General features: G+C 40.3%; 2 protein-coding genes and 1 non-coding gene across 4 annotated transcripts; 2 read left to right on the forward strand and 1 right to left on the reverse strand.

Moving 5' to 3' along the window:
• The first annotated feature begins 503 nt into the window (after window positions 1-503).
• Window positions 504-617, forward strand: LOC142389092 (U5 spliceosomal RNA). The gene has a single exon (XR_012770394.1). It is a non-coding gene; the product is annotated as a U5 spliceosomal RNA (small nuclear RNA).
• A 2248-nt stretch (window positions 618-2865) lies between these two features.
• LOC142388081 (transient receptor potential cation channel subfamily V member 1-like) lies at window positions 2866-12799 on the forward strand. The gene is made up of 15 exons (XM_075472973.1): window positions 2866-3126; window positions 3459-3610; window positions 4040-4192; window positions 4372-4509; window positions 4618-4922; window positions 5086-5262; window positions 6365-6520; window positions 6600-6695; window positions 6786-6856; window positions 7574-7739; window positions 7824-7890; window positions 8536-8855; window positions 9987-10111; window positions 11049-11155; window positions 11240-12799. The coding sequence occupies exons 1-15, from the start codon at window positions 2975-2977 to the stop codon at window positions 11317-11319; spliced, it is 2265 nt and encodes a 754-aa protein (XP_075329088.1). The 5' UTR covers window positions 2866-2974; the 3' UTR covers window positions 11320-12799.
• On the reverse strand, window positions 12787-21005 carry LOC142388082 (protein FAM222B-like). Of its 2 annotated transcripts, none has more exons than XM_075472974.1 (3): window positions 20893-21005; window positions 18893-19020; window positions 12787-18017 (listed from the first exon to the last, which is right to left on the reverse strand). In XM_075472974.1, exons 2-3 carry the CDS (start codon window positions 18972-18974, stop codon window positions 16021-16023), a joined length of 2079 nt encoding a protein of 692 aa, XP_075329089.1. In that variant the 5' UTR covers window positions 18975-19020; window positions 20893-21005; the 3' UTR covers window positions 12787-16020. The 2 variants fall into 2 exon arrangements, with proteins under 2 accessions (XP_075329089.1, XP_075329090.1); XM_075472975.1 differs by lacking the exon at window positions 20893-21005 and adding an exon at window positions 19494-19560.
• Between the last annotated feature and the right edge of the window lie 589 nt (window positions 21006-21594).

Here is a 21594-nt window from a genome sequence, read left to right on the forward strand (position 1 = left end):
TATCATTCCTTTTATTATGGTTATGTATATAAGTTTATGCCGGTTGATGTGTATGCCCTACTTGTTTTGATTTTGTTATGTGTTGTATAGTTATTAGTGAATAAATCAGTAAATGAATACCTGCTGGTAAATGGCTAAATTGGCTCAATTCAGAAATACATGAATGAGCATTATCGTTCATAATTATTATTTTATGTTCACTTTAAAATGATATTTTGCGAGATTCCTTTCTGTAGGTTAGTTTTGACAGCATCAGACAGGTTGTCATTTTTCCAGTTTGTTGTCGTAAATCGGCAACGTGATTGGTCCAGCGCGGTCACGTGGTGTCTTGTGACGTCAAAATCGTCATTCAGCCCTGCGGAAAATATCTTCAGAAAACGTCTCGGTTTAAAAAAAGTACAGGATTCTGTGACGCGAAACTTTTTTTATATGTGCAAAATAAGTTGGTCATTTTTATCAGCTAACGGGCATGTAGTTCGGAGAGCACGGAGCGAGCCTAAACGAAAACGGGGTTCACCTTACGGCCTAGTACAAGTCTTTCGCCTTTTACCAAAGACTTCCGTGGAGAGCAACACTAATGAGTTGTTTCTATTTTTGGCAGGCTTTACCTTTTGCGGGGGAAGCCCTTTTTGTTTGTGCAAAGGAAATCTTGTTGTGCAAAGTGACGTCTTGGAGTAAAGTCTCCTTATTTGTTGTGACTGTGCCGATGTTGCTGGAGTGCTAAATGTTTGTTTGAATGTTGCTCACTGGAGTGTGGGTGAGTGCCACCTGTGGCCAAAAAAAGAACACCTCATCACTCCTCATCATCCTGAAGTCAGTAGATGGTGCTTAGCTTCCTTTCTGCGAACCAAATGTTCTTTTAAAACATTTTTTGTCAAAAAGTCTTAATTGCCTATGTTGCACTCAGGGCCGGCCCAAGGCAAATGCCAACTACGCGGTCGCTTAGGGCCCCCACACCACCAGGGGGCCCCAGAGAGCACCGAGACGTTGTGATAAAAAAGTAAATATATACATGAAATTAAAATAACATTGAATAATGTAAACGAAATTGTATTACACCAGAAAAAAAAATTAATTTTGACAAAATACTAATACTAGGTTAATTTATGCCTCCTGTTGGCTGCTGCCACCGTTGGGCAAAATTATTTAAGTATTGTATTTATTATTTAAGTATTTAATTTTGATTACAACTTTATTTTTCTGTAAGATAATGTGAATGTCATTTGATTCTATTTTGGATTTGGATTTTGAACATTTTGCACACCATTGCACATCTGAAAGAAATTAAACTATTTAACGTGTTTACTATAAATGCAGTCTCCAGCCTGCTGATGTTACTTTCAAATAGTTAAATTAATGAGCCATACCCATACATCACTCTTTATGTAGAAGTTAATTAAACCATATTTATGAGTTTGCTATCCCTTTAAGGTTAAAAACAAGAATGACACCTGTATAATGTAAGATGATTACAAATAATGCTAATGCTTGTGGGTCCGTTACACACATAACAGTGTAGCCTATGGAATAATGAGGCATCTGGAGCTGAGGTGATGGTAGGGGGCCCCCAAATGAAATTCTGCATAAGGCCCCATAAAGGCTTGGGATGGTCAATCCATTAAGCCCTCAGACCTCTTTCTCTTGTTTGCTTTTTACAATATTTCCCTTGATATTCATTTATGTACCTGACTCTACTTATGTGACACACGTCACCATTTTTTTTGTATTGACTACAGCTTTTTTTTCATTAAAGATGTTTGTTGCACCTACAAATTCAGTCTTCAGACACTGTTGCAAAACAAGATGTTGTCAGAATAAGATTTCTTTATTCTTTTTAGTCTGTGTGAGTGTTTTCCACTTTGAACAAAGGATAGCTACACCTTTGAGTTATGTTTAAAGTAAAGCACTTACTCATATTTAAGTTGTGTACAGTTGCTGCTGAGCTTTCCTTGTTACACGTTGTCAACACAAATGACTCCCACAGAATCTGTAGTGTTTCCATTCCTTTTATACCAAAAATAGCATCAAATCGCAGTTTTAATAAAACAAAGCATGTATTTTCTCTCTAACTGCACACATCAATTTTACCTTTCAGACTTCAACTCTCTTTGTTACAGTTACAGTGGAAAACAACAATAGTAAAGGAATGAAAATGTTAAACAGTATCAGGCGCACATTGAAACCTTTAACTGTTCAATAAAATCCATGTTTGTTGTGTTTTTGAAGCGTCCGTCTAACTCTCGTGCACGCTCTATACAGAACCTCTGAAACTTAGACCTGACTGTTACTATTCAACTCTGAAAGTATATTAACTCTATGGCCAGAAAAAATGCTGCTAAATTATTTAAAAATGGTATATATAATATAATATATATAATGGAAAATATAATTAGTTATATCTTCTTCATTACTTAATCACAAATGTTTAACTAACTTGGTATGACTATTTTTCCAAACAAAAGAAAATAAAATGTCATTAATGCATGTGAGGCATAAAAACCACATTGAAGTATTTTTGATTAAAACACACATTGAAATGTTGATGTCACCTGTGATTCTTTACTAAAATAAGACCAGATATCTGAATAATAGAGTAATAATTATACCTGTGTTTGCTCACAATAATATTTTGGCATGTCGTAGCATTTAAGACTTTAAGAATTAACTTTATTCTCATATGTAACATGTCTTGACATTTAACCAAATTAAATGAGCCACGGTTGATTAAAAAAATTCCTCATCGGTGTTTTTTCTAACCTAACAAGTTAAAACATCTGCCCCCAAAACAGGCTTTTTGTCTAAAAACTGCTCCAGGCAAACAACAGTGGAGAGGGTGGAGCGTTATCAAGGTAGCAAACCACCCATTAGCTTTGTAAATCTACTCCTGTGCTGTGGTTCGATGCAGCTGATGAGCTGCTGTGGAAACAAGCGCGGTTCCTTTTTGTAGCTGATCAGATCCATCCCAACAAAAAAGATGAAAAAAGGAAAGCCACATGAAAAAGTGGAGCTAAACCAAGACAAAGAAGAGGGGGAAGAGGAGGAGGAGGGTGGACTGGATTGGTTTCTTAAAAAGGACAACTCAAAGATGTCTCCTGAGCCAATGGACAGCAACGTCTTACTATCCAGGTAACTACTCGTACTGGGGATGAGCTGCTGTTTCATTGCTTTCTCAAAGGTTTACGCACCTGATCTCTGCCTGCTGGAGATCAATGTGGTTATTTTTCTATACGTTTAAGCCTTCAGTGACCGCTGAGTGTCAGGTGATGTGGTGTCGTATTGCAGGTAAACAGGTGTCAGCTTGATTTAACCCCCCAACTGGTTTGCTCTTGTCTGGAAGTGTTTCCAAAAACCCAAAAAACAAATTCTGTTCTAAGATACAGAGTTTAAATACTGTTGCATAGCTGTAAATCTTCAGCTGCATTTATAAGTGGTGTGCTTTGTTTTTTTTCACCTTACAGGCTGGGCACCGCCAGTGTTGACACCCGCAGTGCTACTTTTACAAGGGACAGAGTATTTAAAGCGGCATCCCAGGGAGACACAACGCAGCTCAGTGGCCTCCTTGACTACCTTCGAGTTAATGATAAGCGACTTACGAGCCCAGATTTCATAGGCGAGTGGTGGAAGCTGTTTTAACTGTCTTACAAGGGACAATGTTCTGCTGTTATCTATGACCAGGTGGATTTGAACTTAAGCCTTAAAAATATGCACAAAAACATGTTGTATATGTATGTAGCTCGATTGTGTTACTGAAGAGTGAAACTGTTTGCTGGTGTCTGGAAAGTTTTGAGTGAAACATCACAAGGCAAGGAAAGGAGAAGTCTGAATAAATGGATATGCATGTATTTAACTTATTCACCAGTCCAACACCTGCAATGAAAAATGAGCTTGTAAAGGGTGGATTTGAATAACTTTGTGTGACTTTAGGATTTAATTAAGGATGTCTTATGAACTATTCTAGCACAATATCATTGGATAGTCAGAAACTGCACAGTTCCAGTTTTTTTAAACTTATTTAATGACTAAAAATGGTTTATTTCAGATGAAACTAATGGGAAAACTGCACTCCTAAAAGCTTTGCTGAACCTGAAAGATGGCAAAAATGATACTGTGAAAGTCCTCCTCGACATAGCAGAAAACACGGGGGATTTAGAAAGTTTGATCAACGCTTCATATAAGGATCTTTGCTACAAAGGTAAGCAGAACAAACAGTCAGTCGTGAGTCATTTTTATTTTGATTAATTGTGCCTTTGAATCAAAGGTTGTTAAAGACGGAGAATGTTGGGTTAGGGTGTATGAACAAAACTGACTTGATTCTCAGTTGTAATTACAAAAGATAAACAGCCTGTTTTCTTAACGAAACGCACGCCGCAGGTCAAACAGCTTTGCACATTGCCATTGAGAGGAGGAGCTTTGATCTTGTGAAACTGCTGGTCCATAAAGGGGCAGATGTGCAAGCCAAAGCCAACGGGACGTTTTTCCAGCTTAATGCTGGGCTGGGCTTTTATTTCGGTGGGTAATTTAAACTATATGCATGTGTTTATATATAAGCCCGTCTTTTCTGTCCCAGTTTTCTGTGGTTAGATCTTATGTCTGAGCTTATTTGTGTGTTTCCAATAGGGGAGCTCCCACTTTCACTGGCTGCCTGCACAAACCAGCCAGACGTTGTGTCCTTTCTTATGGAAAACCCGTACAGTCGAGCCGACTTGACTGACAAAGACTCACAAGGAAACACTGTGCTGCACGCCTTGATTGTTATAGCAGATGATTCAACTGAAAACACAGATATGATTACACGGATCTATGATGAAGTCCTTATTCATCACAATAAGCTTGAGGGAAACAGCCATGTCCCGTTGGAAGCAATTGAAAATAATCAAGGTCTGACTCCGCTTAAATTAGCTGCCAAGCTTGGCAAGATTGGGGTAGGTTTTCTATTTTCTTTTACAAAGCTTTGCTTTCTTTAAAAAGAACACATTGATGTCTGCAATACATTTATACCGGCTGACTTACCTGCTATAAGGCATTAAAAGTACAACACACAATCTCTTTAAATAATAATGACCTTTCTGATCTCTCATTGGCCAGCTGTTCCGGCACATGTTGAATCGGGAATTCTTGGATGAAGACACGAGGCAGCTGTCAAGGAAGTTTACAGAATGGGTCTATGGACCTGTTCACTCCTCACTTTATGACATGAGCTCCATCGACACCGATGAAAACAACTCTGTGTTGGAGATCATCATCTTCGGGAACGAAATACCGGTTAGAACCGATTTGAACATATTTTAAGGTTCGATCAGACTTTGAATGACATATTAACAAAAAACTCTTAATAAAAAAAGCTACAGCTCAGAATAAACTGGAAAAAAAACTTGTGAATTGGAGATTTCTTGCTCAGTGTAAAAAATAATTTTGAGAAAATACCCTTTCAAGGTTTATATTGTTCTAGCAAACATTGTTAACTAGCAGCTATGGCTATGAAATGTTCATAGTTGATTACTTATATCATGTATTTTCTAAAATTTTATGTTAATACATTTAAATAAAGCATTATCTAATTAAACAGGAGATGTATGATGAGGAATATTTAGTCTGAAAGTGTCACACTTTTAACTAAAACAAGAATAAGGACGTTATGAAGGCAGGAAGTCTATAAAGATTTAATCCAGAATGTAAACGGAGCAGGAACGAAACTAAAGGTGACACGATGAATGAAACGCTGTGTTAAAACATAAACAAGGATCTGGTGTTGACAAAATAAACCGTAACCCGGATAAACTGACGGCTGTGATGACTGTGACCATGCAGGAGAGGCACCTGGCAAAGTAGGATCTGATATCAAGCAAGAATGGGAAGTAAACCAAACAGAATATAAAAGGGATAAGCTCTCCAAACTAAAGCACAAAGTAAAGATAACTAAGAGTGTAAAGAGATGACAAAAATAGCTTACGGAAATACAAAACACGAAAACAAGGAAAACAAAATAAAGCCCACAGAACATGACAGAAAGGGGATATGTTTGCCTGCTGTGTCTTCCCATAAAAGGTTTTTAACTGTCATGTTTGCAGCATGTTTAAGGTACAAATAAGAAGTGTATTTCAACATGGAATGATGTAAAGTTTGCATTAATCTGGAGACACTAATATGTGGTCCATCATCTCATCCCAGTGCCTCAGATTATATGGAACAAAATTATACCAACAAGTAGGAAGTTTTAGCCTCAAAAATCCATGTAAACTTGGAAATACTAAACATAGCATTATAAAGTAGAAATTAAGCCTCATCTCCACATAAAACATGAATTGGGATTATAGATTGAAGAGGGATTTTCCATGTGAAATCCAGTTTGTGAACACTGTTTCAGAATCGTCCTGAGATGCTCCAGAGCGAACCTTTACGCAGTCTTCTTAAGATTAAGTGGGAGAAGTTTGCTTCCAAATTATTCTTGATTAATTTCTTGGCTTATCTGATGTACCTCGCCATCTTCACCACTGTGGCCTTCTACAGAAAAGACGGACAGGTAAGACAGAGAAGTAACAAACCTGCCGCTAAGCGCTGTCATCATACTAAAGAAAGACTCTCAACTCTTTGACCTACAGCCACCTTTTTCTATAGAAAATGTCCCACTTGACTACCTTCGCTGTGCTGGTGAGCTCATCAGTGTCCTCGGAGCAGCAAGGTTTCTTTATAAAACGGTGAGAAATAGAATCTGATTCAACAACTTGCACACAAAGAGTTGATGTGGATGTTAATGGTGTTAAAATGTCTGATATTAAAATCCTCAGATAACAATTTTCCAGAGGAACCCGCCAAACCTCAAGTCTCTGTTCACGGATGGATTCAGTGAGATTCTGTTGTAAGTCTCAAAAATCCTATAAATGATACAGTGACATTTTCATCAGGCAGTAATGGGTAACATTTCACTGAAAGGAGGAAGAATGGATTCAGTTAAATACTGGTACATTTCTGGAAGCAAACTACTATATCACCAAAGATCTAAGGTGGAGAAACTTCAAACAGCAGTGCGTGCCAGATGGCCCTGGAAGCCTTTTCACATTGCTAATCCAATGCAGGACTGCTGCACCGCATCTTTCTGTTTGTAAAGTGTAGAGGCAGAATGGTCAGGGCCAAAGTGGAGCCGAAAATATTAAGCTAGCCTTAATTATCTCAGTGAATTATCACAAATTGTGGCCCACTACAGCTGTGTAACTCCATGCCTTTGTGTTGTAATAAAGAATAGACTTTTCCCTGGTAGAGAAGTAGTGGATCCCAGACATAACTCTTATTCTCTGAGTTTGGGTAAAAGCACTACGGGGGGAAAGGGGAAGGATTTAAGGGCCTTGTTTTAGCGGGTTAACCTCTGCCTGCTAATTGTGGTTGGAAAAAGGACTTGGATGGATACAAAAGCTGTATTTGCCGAAGAGCATCACCCTGAACACAAAAAAAGGGGTGCAGAGAATGGATGGATATATAACTTTGCAAAATATTTAGTTCCATCTTTTGGAAATCGGGTCATGTTTTACTCACGCTGTAATTCACAGTCTCCTTTCTGGCTTCTCGACCATGTTTGCAGTTTCCTTCAGGCGGCCCTGCTGTTGGTCTGCGCTGTTTTGTATTGCTCTGGGCGCAGGGAATACGTCGGACTCCTTGTGTTCTCACTGGCTCTCGCTTGGATGAACGTTCTTTATTATACAAGAGGATCGAAGCAATTGGGAATGTACAACGTCATGATGCAAAGAGTAAGAATTTGGTATCACAACTCCGAGAACGACCTGTTTGATCATGAATGTTCAGCCTTGGCAGCAGTGTTTGTTTCTCTGTAGATGATCCTGGGTGACCTGCTACACTTCTTATGTATCTACAGTGTCTTGCTTTTCGGATTTTCTGCAGGTAAGTCGTTGATTATCTACACATCAAAACTATTTAAAAAATGTAGAGATGCTGTTACCACATGACCGTAGGAGCTTGACTTCACCACACTGAAAACAACACGTTTTAGTCACAAGATCCAACATGTGAATGGTTGTGAAACCGTCAGGGGAGGAGAGTCAAGGCTGTATTATAGTTGCTGGGTAGGTGATGTTTTATTCCAGTTTAACATAGATGGCTTCCTTGACTCCTCTATCAGACCATCTGTCATCTCAGTTCAAAATGTGTACATTGCTATCATCAAAAATAGTGTCCCATTTATTTGAGATGTAAGTGAACTGTTGAGTCGTGGCCTGAGGAGCTGCCAACGCATATACAGTACAATGCCGGTCAGTTTCTGTTTGGATGTTTCGTCCTTTCGGTGACAGAAGTGGTTCACCTCCAAGTCTAAATGTTCTTTCAAATGCTTAGAAGCCAAAACTCCCCACCAACTAGTGAGATCTGAAGTAGCCTTTTGGATGAGAGGTCAAATGTCTTCAAGAACCAAGAAAAAGTCCAATTAGTCTTTATTCAAGCTCTGGATGACTGAGAATCCAAACCAACATGTTACTGTGACCCTTCTAACTTTATTTTTTCTCTCTTTTTTTAATAAAAACCCATCCACAGCTATTGTTACTCTCATAGATGACTCACCCATAACAAACAGAACACTGACACAAGGAAGGAGCTTTGATGTCGAGCCATTCAAGTGCGAGAAGCCGAGTTACAATGACATCCGCTTTACAACACTGGAACTCTTCAAGTTCACAATTGGAATGGGAGACCTCGAGTTCACGGATCATGTTCAATACAAAGAAGTTTTCTACATCCTGCTCATCAGCTACATAGTTCTCACTTACATCCTGATGCTCAACATGCTCATCGCCCTGATGGGAAACACAGTCGAAAGGATCTCCGAACAAAGTGAAACCATCTGGAACCTGCAGGTGAGAAACACTCACAGCCCGTCAACATGCTTCCAAAGAACAAATCTAATGTTCATGGCTTTCAGATAAGGTTAGGTTGTTTTTTATAATGTCTGTTAATACTGTAAGCTTTGTATATGCAACACAGGGACAATGAGTTGCCTTTGCTGAATGATGCTAATCCACCTTATAAAGCATAGTGAACATTTTAAATGAGGGCTGGGCGAGTTAACTCGTTATTATCGCGTTAACTCATTAATTATTGAACGCTGACAAATATTTGATCGCGCATTAGCGCAGTTTTTATTATTTATTTTATTTTGTAAAAGTCTGTTGCTCACAGGCTTTTATTTTGTAAAAGTCTGTTGCTCACAGGCTTTTATTTTGTAAAAGTCTGTTGATCACAGGCTTTTATTTAGTAAAAGTCTGTTGCTCACATGCTTTTATTTAGTAAAAGTCTGTTGCTCACAGGCTTTTATTTTGTAAAAGTCTGTAGCTCACAGGCTTTTATTTTGTAAAAGTCTGTTGCTGTCTGCTGCGGGAACCGGAAAAGAAAGTAATCGGCGGATCCACCAAACATGGAGAAGGGTACGGAACTTTTACTCGGCCATTTTCATGTTAAAGCTCTTCCAGACGGCGGAGTCGACAGAACCAAAGTCATCTGTAAACACTGCCAAGTTGAATTGTCTTCTCAGCGTAGTAGTTCCAGTCTAAAATATCACTTAAAGGCAAAACACACAACTGATAGCAGCAAGTCATTCAAGGAAACAGACAGTGGAGCGAGGCTTCTACATAAAAACTACAGAAAGATGCTGATGTTAAAAGTGTGTTTGCACAACAAATGTTATGGCACTTTCATTCATATGGCAGCACATTTAAAATAAAACTAAATGCTAAAAGCTATACACTACTTTTGGATTCATTTTTAGATTTTGCGTACAAATGCGATTAATCGTGATTAATCAGGGAAATCATGTTAGAATTTAATCGTTGCCCAGCCCTATTTTTTAAATATATACACACATTTAATGTGAAGAGAATTTAAATATGACTCATTCTGATCATCTCTCTAAACTGTGTTTAAACATAAAATAAACACACACGCACCATAGAGGTGCTTATAACTTAAACCATTCTGCTGTTTGTCTTCAGCGGGCTTTTACAATTTTGGACATGGAGAGGACTCTGCCGAGGTGGCTGAGGAGTAAGCTGCAGAAGAGTATGTCAGAGATGGTGTGTTTCAGAAGCGACCTGGATAAGTGTCGTAGGTTTGTCAGGTAAACCTTCACAAATCTGCAAAGAAAAAACTGCTGGAAACATGTTAGAATTTCTGGAGTACCTCCCCTTCATCACTGTGGCCAAAGGTTTTGGTACTCTTGTAGCTCACTGATGCAAAGCTTCACTCCTGCTAAAAAGTGTTAAAGTTACAGGCACATATCGACAGCCTTTGATTTGTCACATTAAAAAAATGAACAAGCGGAGTGAAGAGAGCAAAAAGAAAAATACAACGTAAGAGGAAACAAATAGTTTGTGATATTTTAAACGTAGCTATTCTTCATCTTCTTCTCATCTCATCATCCAATTGAAACCACACAAAAGCTGTAGTTTGCTAAAATGCTAATTAATGACGACGCTCCGGGAGAATATGTTCTTTAGAGACATTAAACAAAATTACAGCTTTTTGATGAATCACTTTAACTTTCCAAGAACAGCATCAACAGGATGAAATATGAGCAGGGCAAGAGAAGAGTTGAAACCCTCAGTGTGGATGAGACGCCCATCAAAACCTTCTAAATAGTATGCCACTGGATATTGAATGATAGTTTCCAGTATTATTTCAGATGCCATTTGTTGTGTTGTTCCTAACAGGAAATCAAAAGCAAAGTGTCAGTTACAGTTTCTCATTTCAAAGAATGAATTAAAAACAATGGATGTTATATTTCTGGTCTCATTTATGTGTCTTTGTATCCTTGGCTTACTGCTCACCCAAAATACACAAAGGCTTTTCTGTGGCTTATCTTTGGTTTACCTGCTGTGGCGTCTGAGAGGAGATTCACTTTAAAATAACTTCAATCCAAAGAAAACAAAGCAATTCAAGAAGAATCACCAATGATACCACAATAGATGATTGAGGAGAATGTCTTGTCTTTGGATGTAGATGTTGAAGCTCTGATCTTGTGTAATACATGATTAAAGACTCTTCTTTGCCTTTAGGGTGACTGAAATGAACTGGAGAAAATGGAGGTCAGATCTTGGTGTAAAGCTGGAAGAAGATCCTGCTAATGAAATGATGAAGCCACAGATCCATAATGAGACTCCTGGTACGGTTATAAACTACACACACTTCAGTTTGACGTTTTCTGTTGCTGAGAAATCACTAATAAAGTTGGAATTTGACCCCTCAGGGACTCCGTGGAACCTAAACGTGATCCTGGACAGGATTCGTCTCAGACGAGGCCACCGGCAGCAGAACAGCATTCTCTAGAGCGATTTAAAATCTTTAATTTTCTTAAAAGATGTGTACAGAATGATCTGTGTCTTTTATTGAGTGAAGGACAGTTACACCTTCTCTGTACCTTTAATTATTATTTAAAAGATACCATTTGGTAACTTAAGACCCTGCTTGTCACAGTTAAATGTGATATTACAGATTAGGGGGCCACGGTACTCCCTGACCTGTGACTGCTAATCCTATTCGCCCATCATGAAAATACAGTTTCTAATATAGTTTGCAAAGTCGCTTTATGTGCACAAATAAATGTTAAAGTTCTGTCGTTATTTAATTGTTTAGTGTTAAAAAGTCCCCAGTGGAGTCAAACTCAGTGCCGTGTATTTCTTGTGTCGTTCCACGATGGTGGAATGACCTACCGAGCGCTACCAGAACACGGGCGTCCCTCTGTAGGAACCCTCTGCAGTTCCTATAACCTTTTCAGGAACGGAGCCGTTTTCCCCCTCATTCGCACATACAGGAACTCGGGTCCATCGCCCTCAGTTCCTGTAACCATTTTAGCTCCTTCTCCTCAGCTGGGTCTGTTCTGGTTTCCATAGGAACACATCTGACAGAGGTGTTTGGTGGTCGGTAGCTCCGCCCCTTGTCATGTTGTCAGGCTGAAATGTTTCCTCATATGACACGGACTCAACCTGCGCGTGTTTAATAAGTTAAACCTCCACGTGGTCTCCTTTGTCTGCGGCGCTCTGCTCTCCTTCCTTCATGAAACCAAGAAGTATGGCCTTTGCTCGATCCTTCGTCTCCTGACTCTCTCTGTGAGCTCTTCCAGCCTCCATGTTAGACGCCCGATGTGATCGTCCATGATTAATATCACCATCATGCAGACCATGAACACGGTGGCCTCCCCGCTCTCCATATTAGCTTCTTTGTGCTGTTTTTTTTCTTCTCTCCTTACTTTTACCGGGTTTTGTTTTGTTGTTGAATGTGGCGCTAAAGTAACACGTCTCTGTCGCAGACGGTTGCTTCGCATCAGTCTCTATCAGGTTCCGACTCATGTGCGAATGCAAACTGAAACAGTTCCCCTGGGGAAGGACAGTTATCAGAACGACATTCGAGGAGGACCGTTCTTAGAACTCTGTCCGAATGCGGCTATTCTTAAAGAAGCATCTCTTCCCCTTTACTTCCCTCTGTGCCTGCACTCTATTTCTACCCTGTCACCCCTGACAGAGCCTGACTCGTGGTTTCCTTCTATGCAGCTTATTGTTAGCTTTGATGTTAGCTGTAATGTTATATCCTCATTTGTAAGCCGCTTTGGATAAAAGCATAAACATTCAGTCCTGCTAATTGATTGCCAACCTAATTTTGAAATAGGTTGTAAATCTTGTGTCATGATACTTCGAAGAGGTCGCATCTCACGATGGGACTTAATTCAGATTCAACTGTAATCATAATTTTTATGCATTTATATTGATTTTTATTATGCAAGAAAGGAAGTCAGCCATAAAAACTTTGTGTTTGCAAACTTTATTTTGGTTTGGGGGAATGTTTGTGCAAGACATCTTATTCCTGAAGGTTAGGCAAAACTGGAATATCACATTTTCACAAAGTAGAGAAAGTAAGTCCCCTCCACCACCGTTCACAACTTGGTTGTATCTTACCACCAAGGACAATCATCAGAGCAAAAATAAATCTAGAGAGAGCCATTTAATTCCTGTTATTGCCATCCGGGTCAACTTACGTGAGCTACAATGTGCTTCAGTAGATAGATGGACATGTTGACGAGGCTGCTGCACTAAAATAATGTGAAATTAAACGTTAAAATACAAAGTTTTAGATAGAAGCACAGCATATTACATTGGAAAAAATAAGGGAACCCTGCACAGACAGGAACAGCTCACTCTGGATTTGTTTTAAATGCTCCGTTCACATCTTTGCATTTTACTACACAGGATTTTTTTTTAAACCATCAAAATGGGGGCAGCAGTCCTTTATGTCACTAGATTGCTTCTTATTACTATTAGGACATAAGTTCCAAGCAGAAGCTTGCCATTGCTTTAAGCTGGGGTGGTTAGAGAGGGACGCTTGGTCACTTTGGTCAGTGAGTCAGCAGCAGTTGACACATCCCGACAGTGTCAGAGAATCGTGGCACACTTCAGGACTTCAGTCCATGACACAGTATCAGTAGTTCGACTTAGTAGCTTGGTCCCCCAGCAGAGATTACCTTTGTGCACCTTTGTTAGTGTGCACACCTGTGTGCAAGTACCCAAGCTTAACATACACCCGTGCAAGCACCCATTCACACACTTCTCCATACTAAGCCCAGTGGAGGCACTTCATATGAAACTGTAGAACCCGACGGTGTCGGGCTGTAACGAGGCAGTTCAACATTAACCAGACAGGTCTGTCTAATTGTTTAGTGTTTTCACTCTTTTTGATTTAATGTTATGAAACCCAAACAGGACTGGAAGGTCTTCAGGCCAAGGTGGGTCTGACTTCTGAAAATCACTGCCACTTTGAATACTGGTCAGTTATTATTTACAGAGTAATCTCCAAATATGGCTGATAAATCATACAAACAGCCGAACATACCGACCGGCGTGTGACTGGTGGAAGATTTTGCCCTGCACTCATCAAATAAATAGGAACTTGTTGCACTGGTACAGCCCATACATCATTACTATTTATAGAGACACACACGCAAATCCTACTTGTGTGTGTTGATTAAATTCAATAGCAGCTTCAAGGGACAGGCACATCAAAAATTAGAGCCAGGAAAACAAAAATAAAATGGCATCAAGTATGAAGACCAAACTCTAAAAAAGCTACTGCCTGCATCTCAGCTGTCTGTCTTTGAAGATGATGTCTCATCTTGCACTTCTTTCTCCCTTTTTACCTGTACTCGACTGTCAGAACAATTCAGAAAGGAAAAAAACTTGCAGTTGTGAAAGACATCAGATTAAAGCATGGATGCAAACCTCCTATATGCCTTTGAGAGCAGACCATCAGGTTATTTATTGTGACAAACACCTATGGCTTCAGGATGCAATGGTCCGAGAAAAAAAAATAAATTAAACATCAGGATATTCATGAAATATAACTAAAACACAGTTCAAATACTTTAAAATAACTGCTACAACCCTGTTCTAAATACCTATTCATTACGCTAAATACTATGAATATTTTATTCTTTAAAATCATCTTTAATCCTCAATAAGATACACAACATTAAAGACAGTGGGATGAGTGATTTATCAACTGGCATGAAGAGCATTACCGTGATAAGTCCATTTAAGGTGACATCATCCATTCCCACTACCTTCACATCCTAACACTGCCCAATGAACTGAAAGTAGTATGAGCAGGTTTCAAACAAACCGAAACTCAGAGATAAAAACAACAAAAACACAGTAATCATTCTCACGATGAAGCTATACAAAAGCTGGGATTCTAGCAAAGAACCCTCAGTTATACAAGTAAGTATTAGGTGGAATAAAACTGTGGTTATTAAGGCTTTTCCCAAAGGGCTTGAGGATCGTAAAGCAACCTAAATGTTAACCAGAAAAATAGGACAGGAGAAAACGATGGGTCTGGAGCTTCATGCTAGATGCATCTAGCAAATTATATCCCGCATTAGATGTTCCTTGGTTTTCTTAGAGGTACCCCAAATGATGCCAGTGATTAGTAGTAGTAGTAGAACAGCCCATTACAAGCCACACTGAAAATGTTCACACCACATCAGTTCAGTTGCATTACAGTAGTAAAGTGGTGATACAATGTGTTGACTGGGAAATGAAGCATTTTCCCTGCTTGTGTTATTTGAATTACTTGCACGTTTGCGAGTCATTAATTTGCTTTTCACATCCAGACACACGCACACACACACACACACACACACACACTATTTCCATAATAATGGGATGCTATTCTGTTTCACATTAGCTATAGACAAATATGGGCTAATGGAGTTTCTGCTCCTTGTGCCAAATGTTAAGCATAACATTTACAAGTAATTTCTACAATTCAAGTAGGACAATCTACAGATATACAACAAAAAATATAATAACTAATTAAAGAGCAACTCTTTTAAAACAACAGGAATCTCAGAAGTTGAGAATGTTCACCCACAGAAAGCAAAATCTATTAAGACCACTGGCACTGCAGTTCAGGAGCCAGGCTTATATTCCAGATAGTCGAGTCGTGGCTCATTCTTAGGCCTGTCGACGAGTGAACACCTCAACCATGAAAAGACTCAAACTGTATCCATGTAACCTTCGTATTCTAATGGATCACAATCTGTTAGGTAAGTTATTGCAAATAAAAACATTACACAAAGACATCCTAAAGCTTGCCTTTGGGCAGTTGTAAGGCCACAAATGCTGATAAAAGTTGAGTAGCTCCATGTCAACCTATGAAAAGCACTGTGACAATCTGGAGGCAAGAATACACTCAGCTGCAAAGGAAAAGTTTAGAACACATTTTATACATTAACAAAGAGCAGCACATCGATGCTAGTGATGAAAAGAGTTGACGACAATCTCAAAAACCCTTCATCTTCAACAAAGGTACAACATGGCTTAAGACCTGAGGAATACTAAGAAACATTGCAACCTTGGGGTCTCCGAATTAAGCTCAGAAGCGATAAAATCTAATTGATCACTTGCAAGATCTTAAATAAAACACAGAAGCTCAAAGTGCTGTTTTAGAAACACTCAAACACCAAATGGGGGTAAATGCACATTAACGGTAGCCTGGGTGATGGGCATGGACACCTCCGCTGTTGCTGGTCTCCTGAACTTGGCCCATGGCTGACCTGTGCATCTTCTCCATTACATCCATGTTCTGCTCCTGAAAGCTGGGCATCTGGAAGTCCCCACCTAAGAAATCCACGCTCTGCACTAGCTTCAACGGGCCAGATGATTCCTCTTTCCCCGGCCTGTACTTTGCCCCTGGGATGCGGTTTGTAGAGACAGCAGCCTGCCCTCGCTGGAAAGCCACTTGGAGGTCTTGAGGACCAGATCCATTGTTTCCTGCTGTGGTTGGGATGCTGCTCCATGGAGACTGCATGTAATGGCCGTTAATGTAGGGCATTGAACCAACTGGGCAGCTCACAGGGGAGTGAGGTCGTGGTTTTTCTGCAGGATGTTTTAGAGGAAAGCCCTGTGCGCTGTTAGGTAGCTTGTGGGAATAGCTGAGGTTTCGAGAGGGGAAAACACACTCAGTTGGAGGGTCCATCCTTGGGTTTTTGCAAGGGTGGGCCCCCTCAGGGGGTTGCTGCATGTGGGCCAGTTGATGCTGGGCCCAGGAGCGCTGCTGCTGTAGCTGCTGCAGCTGCTGTAAGTGTTGCTGCTGCAACTGTTGATTTTTCTGCTGATGTAAATGTTGCTGAAGCTGCTGCTGCTGCTGCTGCTGCAGTTGTACCTTCTCATTGTCTGTGTGAAAGGCAGTTAAACTGTTAGGAGCAGCTATGCTGGGCTGCGAGTGAAGACCAGCACTGGGTGTGTGAGCTGTGGCTTTGTCTGAGTGTCCCACCATGAGGCAGGTGGGGACACCGCCCAAAGCCGGGTGATGAGAAGACACCCTGGAGCTAGCATTGATCAGCAGGTTGCGGCTGATGGGGCTGGGGTTTGCAATCTGGCCCTCACAGACCGACGTGGTGCCGATGCCGGCCCGAGCCTGGCACAGCTGGTTGATTTGGTGCACAATGCTACTCAAGTCCCCAGGCCGGTTCTGATGCAAGCTGGCTGCCATGGACAGTGGGATGGTGGAGGTAGATACTGTTACATTTGGTGGAGCGTCTGCATCTGGGAGCTTCCGCGGCCCGTACTGTCCTGGAGCGGGCTGCTGCAGACTGTTAGACATGTTAGGAGGGCCTGCACCCACAGCCTGGGGAAGGGCCTGAGAGCCAACCAGGCCCTGGCTGTGCTGCAGGCCCGGAAGCAGAGCTCCGTCGGATATATGGCGCAGATCCTGAGTCACTCCCTGCTGTGTAAGTAAAGCTTGTGGAGGAGCCGTCTGATGTTTTAGTGTTTGCAGATGAGAAAGATGCTGCTGTGGCATGACTGATGAGCAAGACTGGCCCTGCGGTTGCTGCAGGGTCTGAGTGTGAGGCAGGCTCTGCTGCCTCTGTACGCCTTGTGGGTGAGCCAATCTTTGTTGCTGCGTTGTCTGAACTTGAGACAAGCTCTGCTGCCGTTGCAAAGCTTGAGAATGAGCCATGTTCCTTTGCTGTAAAGCCTGTGGGTGATGCTGCTGCTGCTGCTGTAAAGCCATTGGATGAGTCATATTTTGCTGTTGCTGTAATGCCTGCGAGTGAACCAAACCCTGCTTCTGGGCTGGGGGCTGAGAGGGGCCCGGTAGGTGAGAAGCAGCAGGATGAGGAAGATTTAAAGTGCTTTGAGTGGCGTACGGCCCAGCTTGAGGGTTCATGACTGCCTTGTGTTGTTGTCGGGTGCGGCTACCGTCTGATTCTTTGATGATGCTTTTGATAGGTGCCCGTAGGACAGCCAGCAGGCCCCCGCTGGTGCTGACCTGAGAAGGGTAGGGACTGTGGCGCTGGCTGGACGTGGATGTGTCAAGCCCGTTGACTGTGCGGCGTATGTGCTTCCTTTGAGGTACTTTGACACTGTTAGGGAAGATCTGGATGGTCAAAGGATTATTGGCAATTTTCTTAGCATAGGCATCCAACTCGGCTGGCGTTGGATAGCTGGCAGATCTCATCTTCTGTGTAGTTTCCCCTGCAAGGCATTAAATATAGATATATTCAGGGTGCTTGCTCCTTTTCCAAATTAAAATTCCAGACTTTTTTAAAACTGATACTTTAATTTCCTCAAGACTTTAACTTTATGTACTTGTGACTTGTGTGCCTACTGCCTACTTCATTGGTTGAGATTGTACCAACTGTGTTTATTAGAAATGTTAATTTTTATAGGATAGTATTCAATGAACAAATGCATTATTCACAGTAAATTATGCTTTTACTGACGAAAACGTTTCAAAACATGAAAATCACAAGTACATGAATTTTACATCAAACAAGTGTCACAAAAACTATCTCTAAAAAAAAAAAAGAATGGATGGATGAATGTATGTAGAATTCAGTCTCTTCACTCACATCTCATCCCATTAGGCTAATACAGTACGTGAGCAGTTAGTAAAATTATAGTTTTATAGCCTACCTTCCTATTTCTCATTTCACAATGCCTTTGAGCATACTGTAACATTCTACCATACATTTATTTTCCATACTTTATTAAGACTTTCACACAAAATTCAAGACTTTTCAAGGTCTGGAAAACAGTGCTTCAAAATTCCATACTTATTAAGACTTTCAAGACTTGCGCAAGCACCCTGATATTTCTTTCTTCTTTAAATCAGACAACTGCACTTCTTTTAAGTGTTCGACTGTTAAAATCCTATCTGTAAATTAATCATTAATTATTATCATACTGCACCATAACATTTCCCCATCATGTAAATTATGCAAATCAGCTAAATATTGATGGTCTCAATCTGTGTGCAATCTGCATGGTAAATTCTCCGATCCCCGCTGCACACTGATCGAATAATTAAAAGGAAATACAACCGCAACATGGTGGAAGACGGCACTTACATTTCTGAAGTCCAGTGTTCATCTGCGTACGGGGAATAAGTCTGACGGTAGGGTCACCTGATGCCGGCAAACAGGCCAGCATGTCACTATTCCACTAATGCAGCATGGGACACCTTCTCCTCATCATACTGGGGACAAACAGAGCAGGTGGAAGTCAGCTGCTGACGGACACTTACATTGCTGTGAAATGACTTTGCTATCTCAGATTTTCACATCCTGTTCAGAGTGACCTTTTGCAAATGGCAGCCTGTAAAAAAAGTGACATCATGGTTGTGTAAAAGCTCACTGTGTACACACTGTGGCCAGCAGAGAGCCAAAATGGAGACGATAAAAGCATATAAATGCGGCATTATAACCAGCTATCCTCTTCAATTCCAAGAGCCTCGAACAAGCTATGTTTTATCATGTGGAGATAAGCCGCTTCCAAGTGAAAATTAAAGCACGGGACCTAAATAAAAAATTACAACAGCTGTTTAATTAGTGCTGAAGGGAACTGCTGAGAGGTTCAGACTTATAGTCAAGCTGTGTGAAAATCTGAGATAATGCATACAGTGTGTGAGTAAACTACAGAATGTGCAAGTCACACTTGGAGTTAGGTTACCAGGGTAGTTAAATTCCCACATATGTAAGTCTTCACTTCATTCCACCTTAATGGTATGATCTATAAAATGGGAATTAAGAGTGAAAAGTACCATCAACAATCACCTTTTTTTTTTTTAATTAAACAGACATCAACATTTTTCAACTACAGAGTGATTGATATTTTTGCAACAATAAAGTCATTGATCATTGACACATTTTCTGGTGAAGTTACTGACTGCAGATGTGGTTTAAGCCTTTGTTGCATAAATGACAAAAGCCAATAAACAGCCAGACACAAAATTTAACGTGTGGTTTGAGAGTCGGGCACGACAGAAATACACTAAATACATTTTCTTCATGAGTGTCTGACTCATGGTGCCCTACTGACTGGTTTTAATGCCACAGCAATCCCAGAACTCATGTTAGCTCACACACATACAGCTTGTTGGAATATATCTATTCCAACAAACAATTAATAATCAGTTAATCAACAAAGTAAATCCCAGCTCAGTAGAAAACAAGACAAAACGATGACTAACATAATCATGTTTCTTCTCGTCTCTTATACTGGAAGAGGACAAAGTAATGCAATAACAGCAGATTCATCATCCATTTACAGACTGTGATTCATCACTTGTCCACTTCCACTACTCAGACACTTCAGGCAAAAAGCTTGATGGAAAACTGTCGTAAGGATTTCTGTATTCAACTAATGGCTGAAAAAACGCACGTTAGTGTGGGCAAATATTAAAGATGACGACTATTTCCATTATGTTAATAAACAATCTAAGTTCCGTGTGTGTGTGTGTGTGTGTGTGTGTGTGTGTGTGTGTGTGTGTGTGTGTGTGTGTTCATCATTTATATCCCACAGGGCAACGCAGTGGAGTGACAGGTTTCAGGATGACGGAAGGAAACAAGAATCTCATTAAATCAGACATTTTGATCATGCGACATTTCAAACACTGGCCATAATAAGTTTGTACAACTGAGGCACGGTCCTCTGATAAAAAGCCTTTCTTAACGTGCCCCACCAGACATTTAATAAAGTCTTACAGGCTGGTTAACTTTCAGACAGCAGTCAGTAGCTCGGTAACGCTAACCCTCTTTGTAGCAATCCAGTATTAATGTGCTGTAGTTTCAAATAGCCAGAAAACGTCAGTATCAAATAATTAATTACAAATGGACTGCTAAAGCAACTAAATACAAACAGAGGGACCAGCAGAGCCACGATGCTCCACTGATGGAAATAAAAAAAATGGACAAATTTCATCGTTCGAGAGGTTACCTCGAGTCAAGCACCACAATAAATAAGGAGCTTCTTTGTGCTTATTGTGACCAGGCCAGCTGGTTAGCAAGCTTAATCTTTTCATTAACTGAAAAACACGGGCACGACGCGTATTGAAGATGGTGATACTTACTCCTCACGAAGCTAGGAGTAAGGAAACTTCATTTTGTGGAGATATTACATTAAGATAGATTAAAAAAATGAAGAAACCATCCCCAGTGTGGTTGGTTCTTCGTGCCGCTGTCTAGCTACGGCAGCAGCAACATCTGTGAGCATGCGCAAAGAAGGACCCCAGATCTGCATGTAGGTATGTATAGTGAACGCCTGGCCAATAAAGCTATAACAAGGTCCCAAAGATGGTACGATATTGAACAATAAATGCATATTTTTTTTACTAAAGCGAGGAGAAGCACTGGAGACGGCACTTTAAGTGTGTTATGATACAAATACAAAACAAATTAGTCCTGTTAGCCCAATAGTAACCCAATACAAGCAGTCTCCATCCTTTATTTAAGATACAAAGGTTCATATAGACAAAAAAAGAACAATAAAATAGAAAAATGAGCCCATTATACTTGTGTTTTTAGAATCCAATAATCAAACCATAAATTTGTACATAAAGTTCCTCAATGCAGCCAGTAAAGTAGGAACATTATCTATAACAAACATGTGGCTTACACTAAATGCATTTCTAAATGCCACCTGCACCTTTTTTCATCTTAGCTTTACTATACCTGCACCACAAATAAATGTATTAAATTACATTCCACAACTTTAGAGAAGATAGATAAGTGGAGGCAACAGCACAATGAATTCTTCCAGGAGACAACAATTT

Source organism: Odontesthes bonariensis, chromosome 9 (assembly GCF_027942865.1).
Source record: "Odontesthes bonariensis isolate fOdoBon6 chromosome 9, fOdoBon6.hap1, whole genome shotgun sequence".
Classification (NCBI taxonomy): domain Eukaryota; kingdom Metazoa; phylum Chordata; class Actinopteri; order Atheriniformes; family Atherinopsidae; genus Odontesthes; species Odontesthes bonariensis.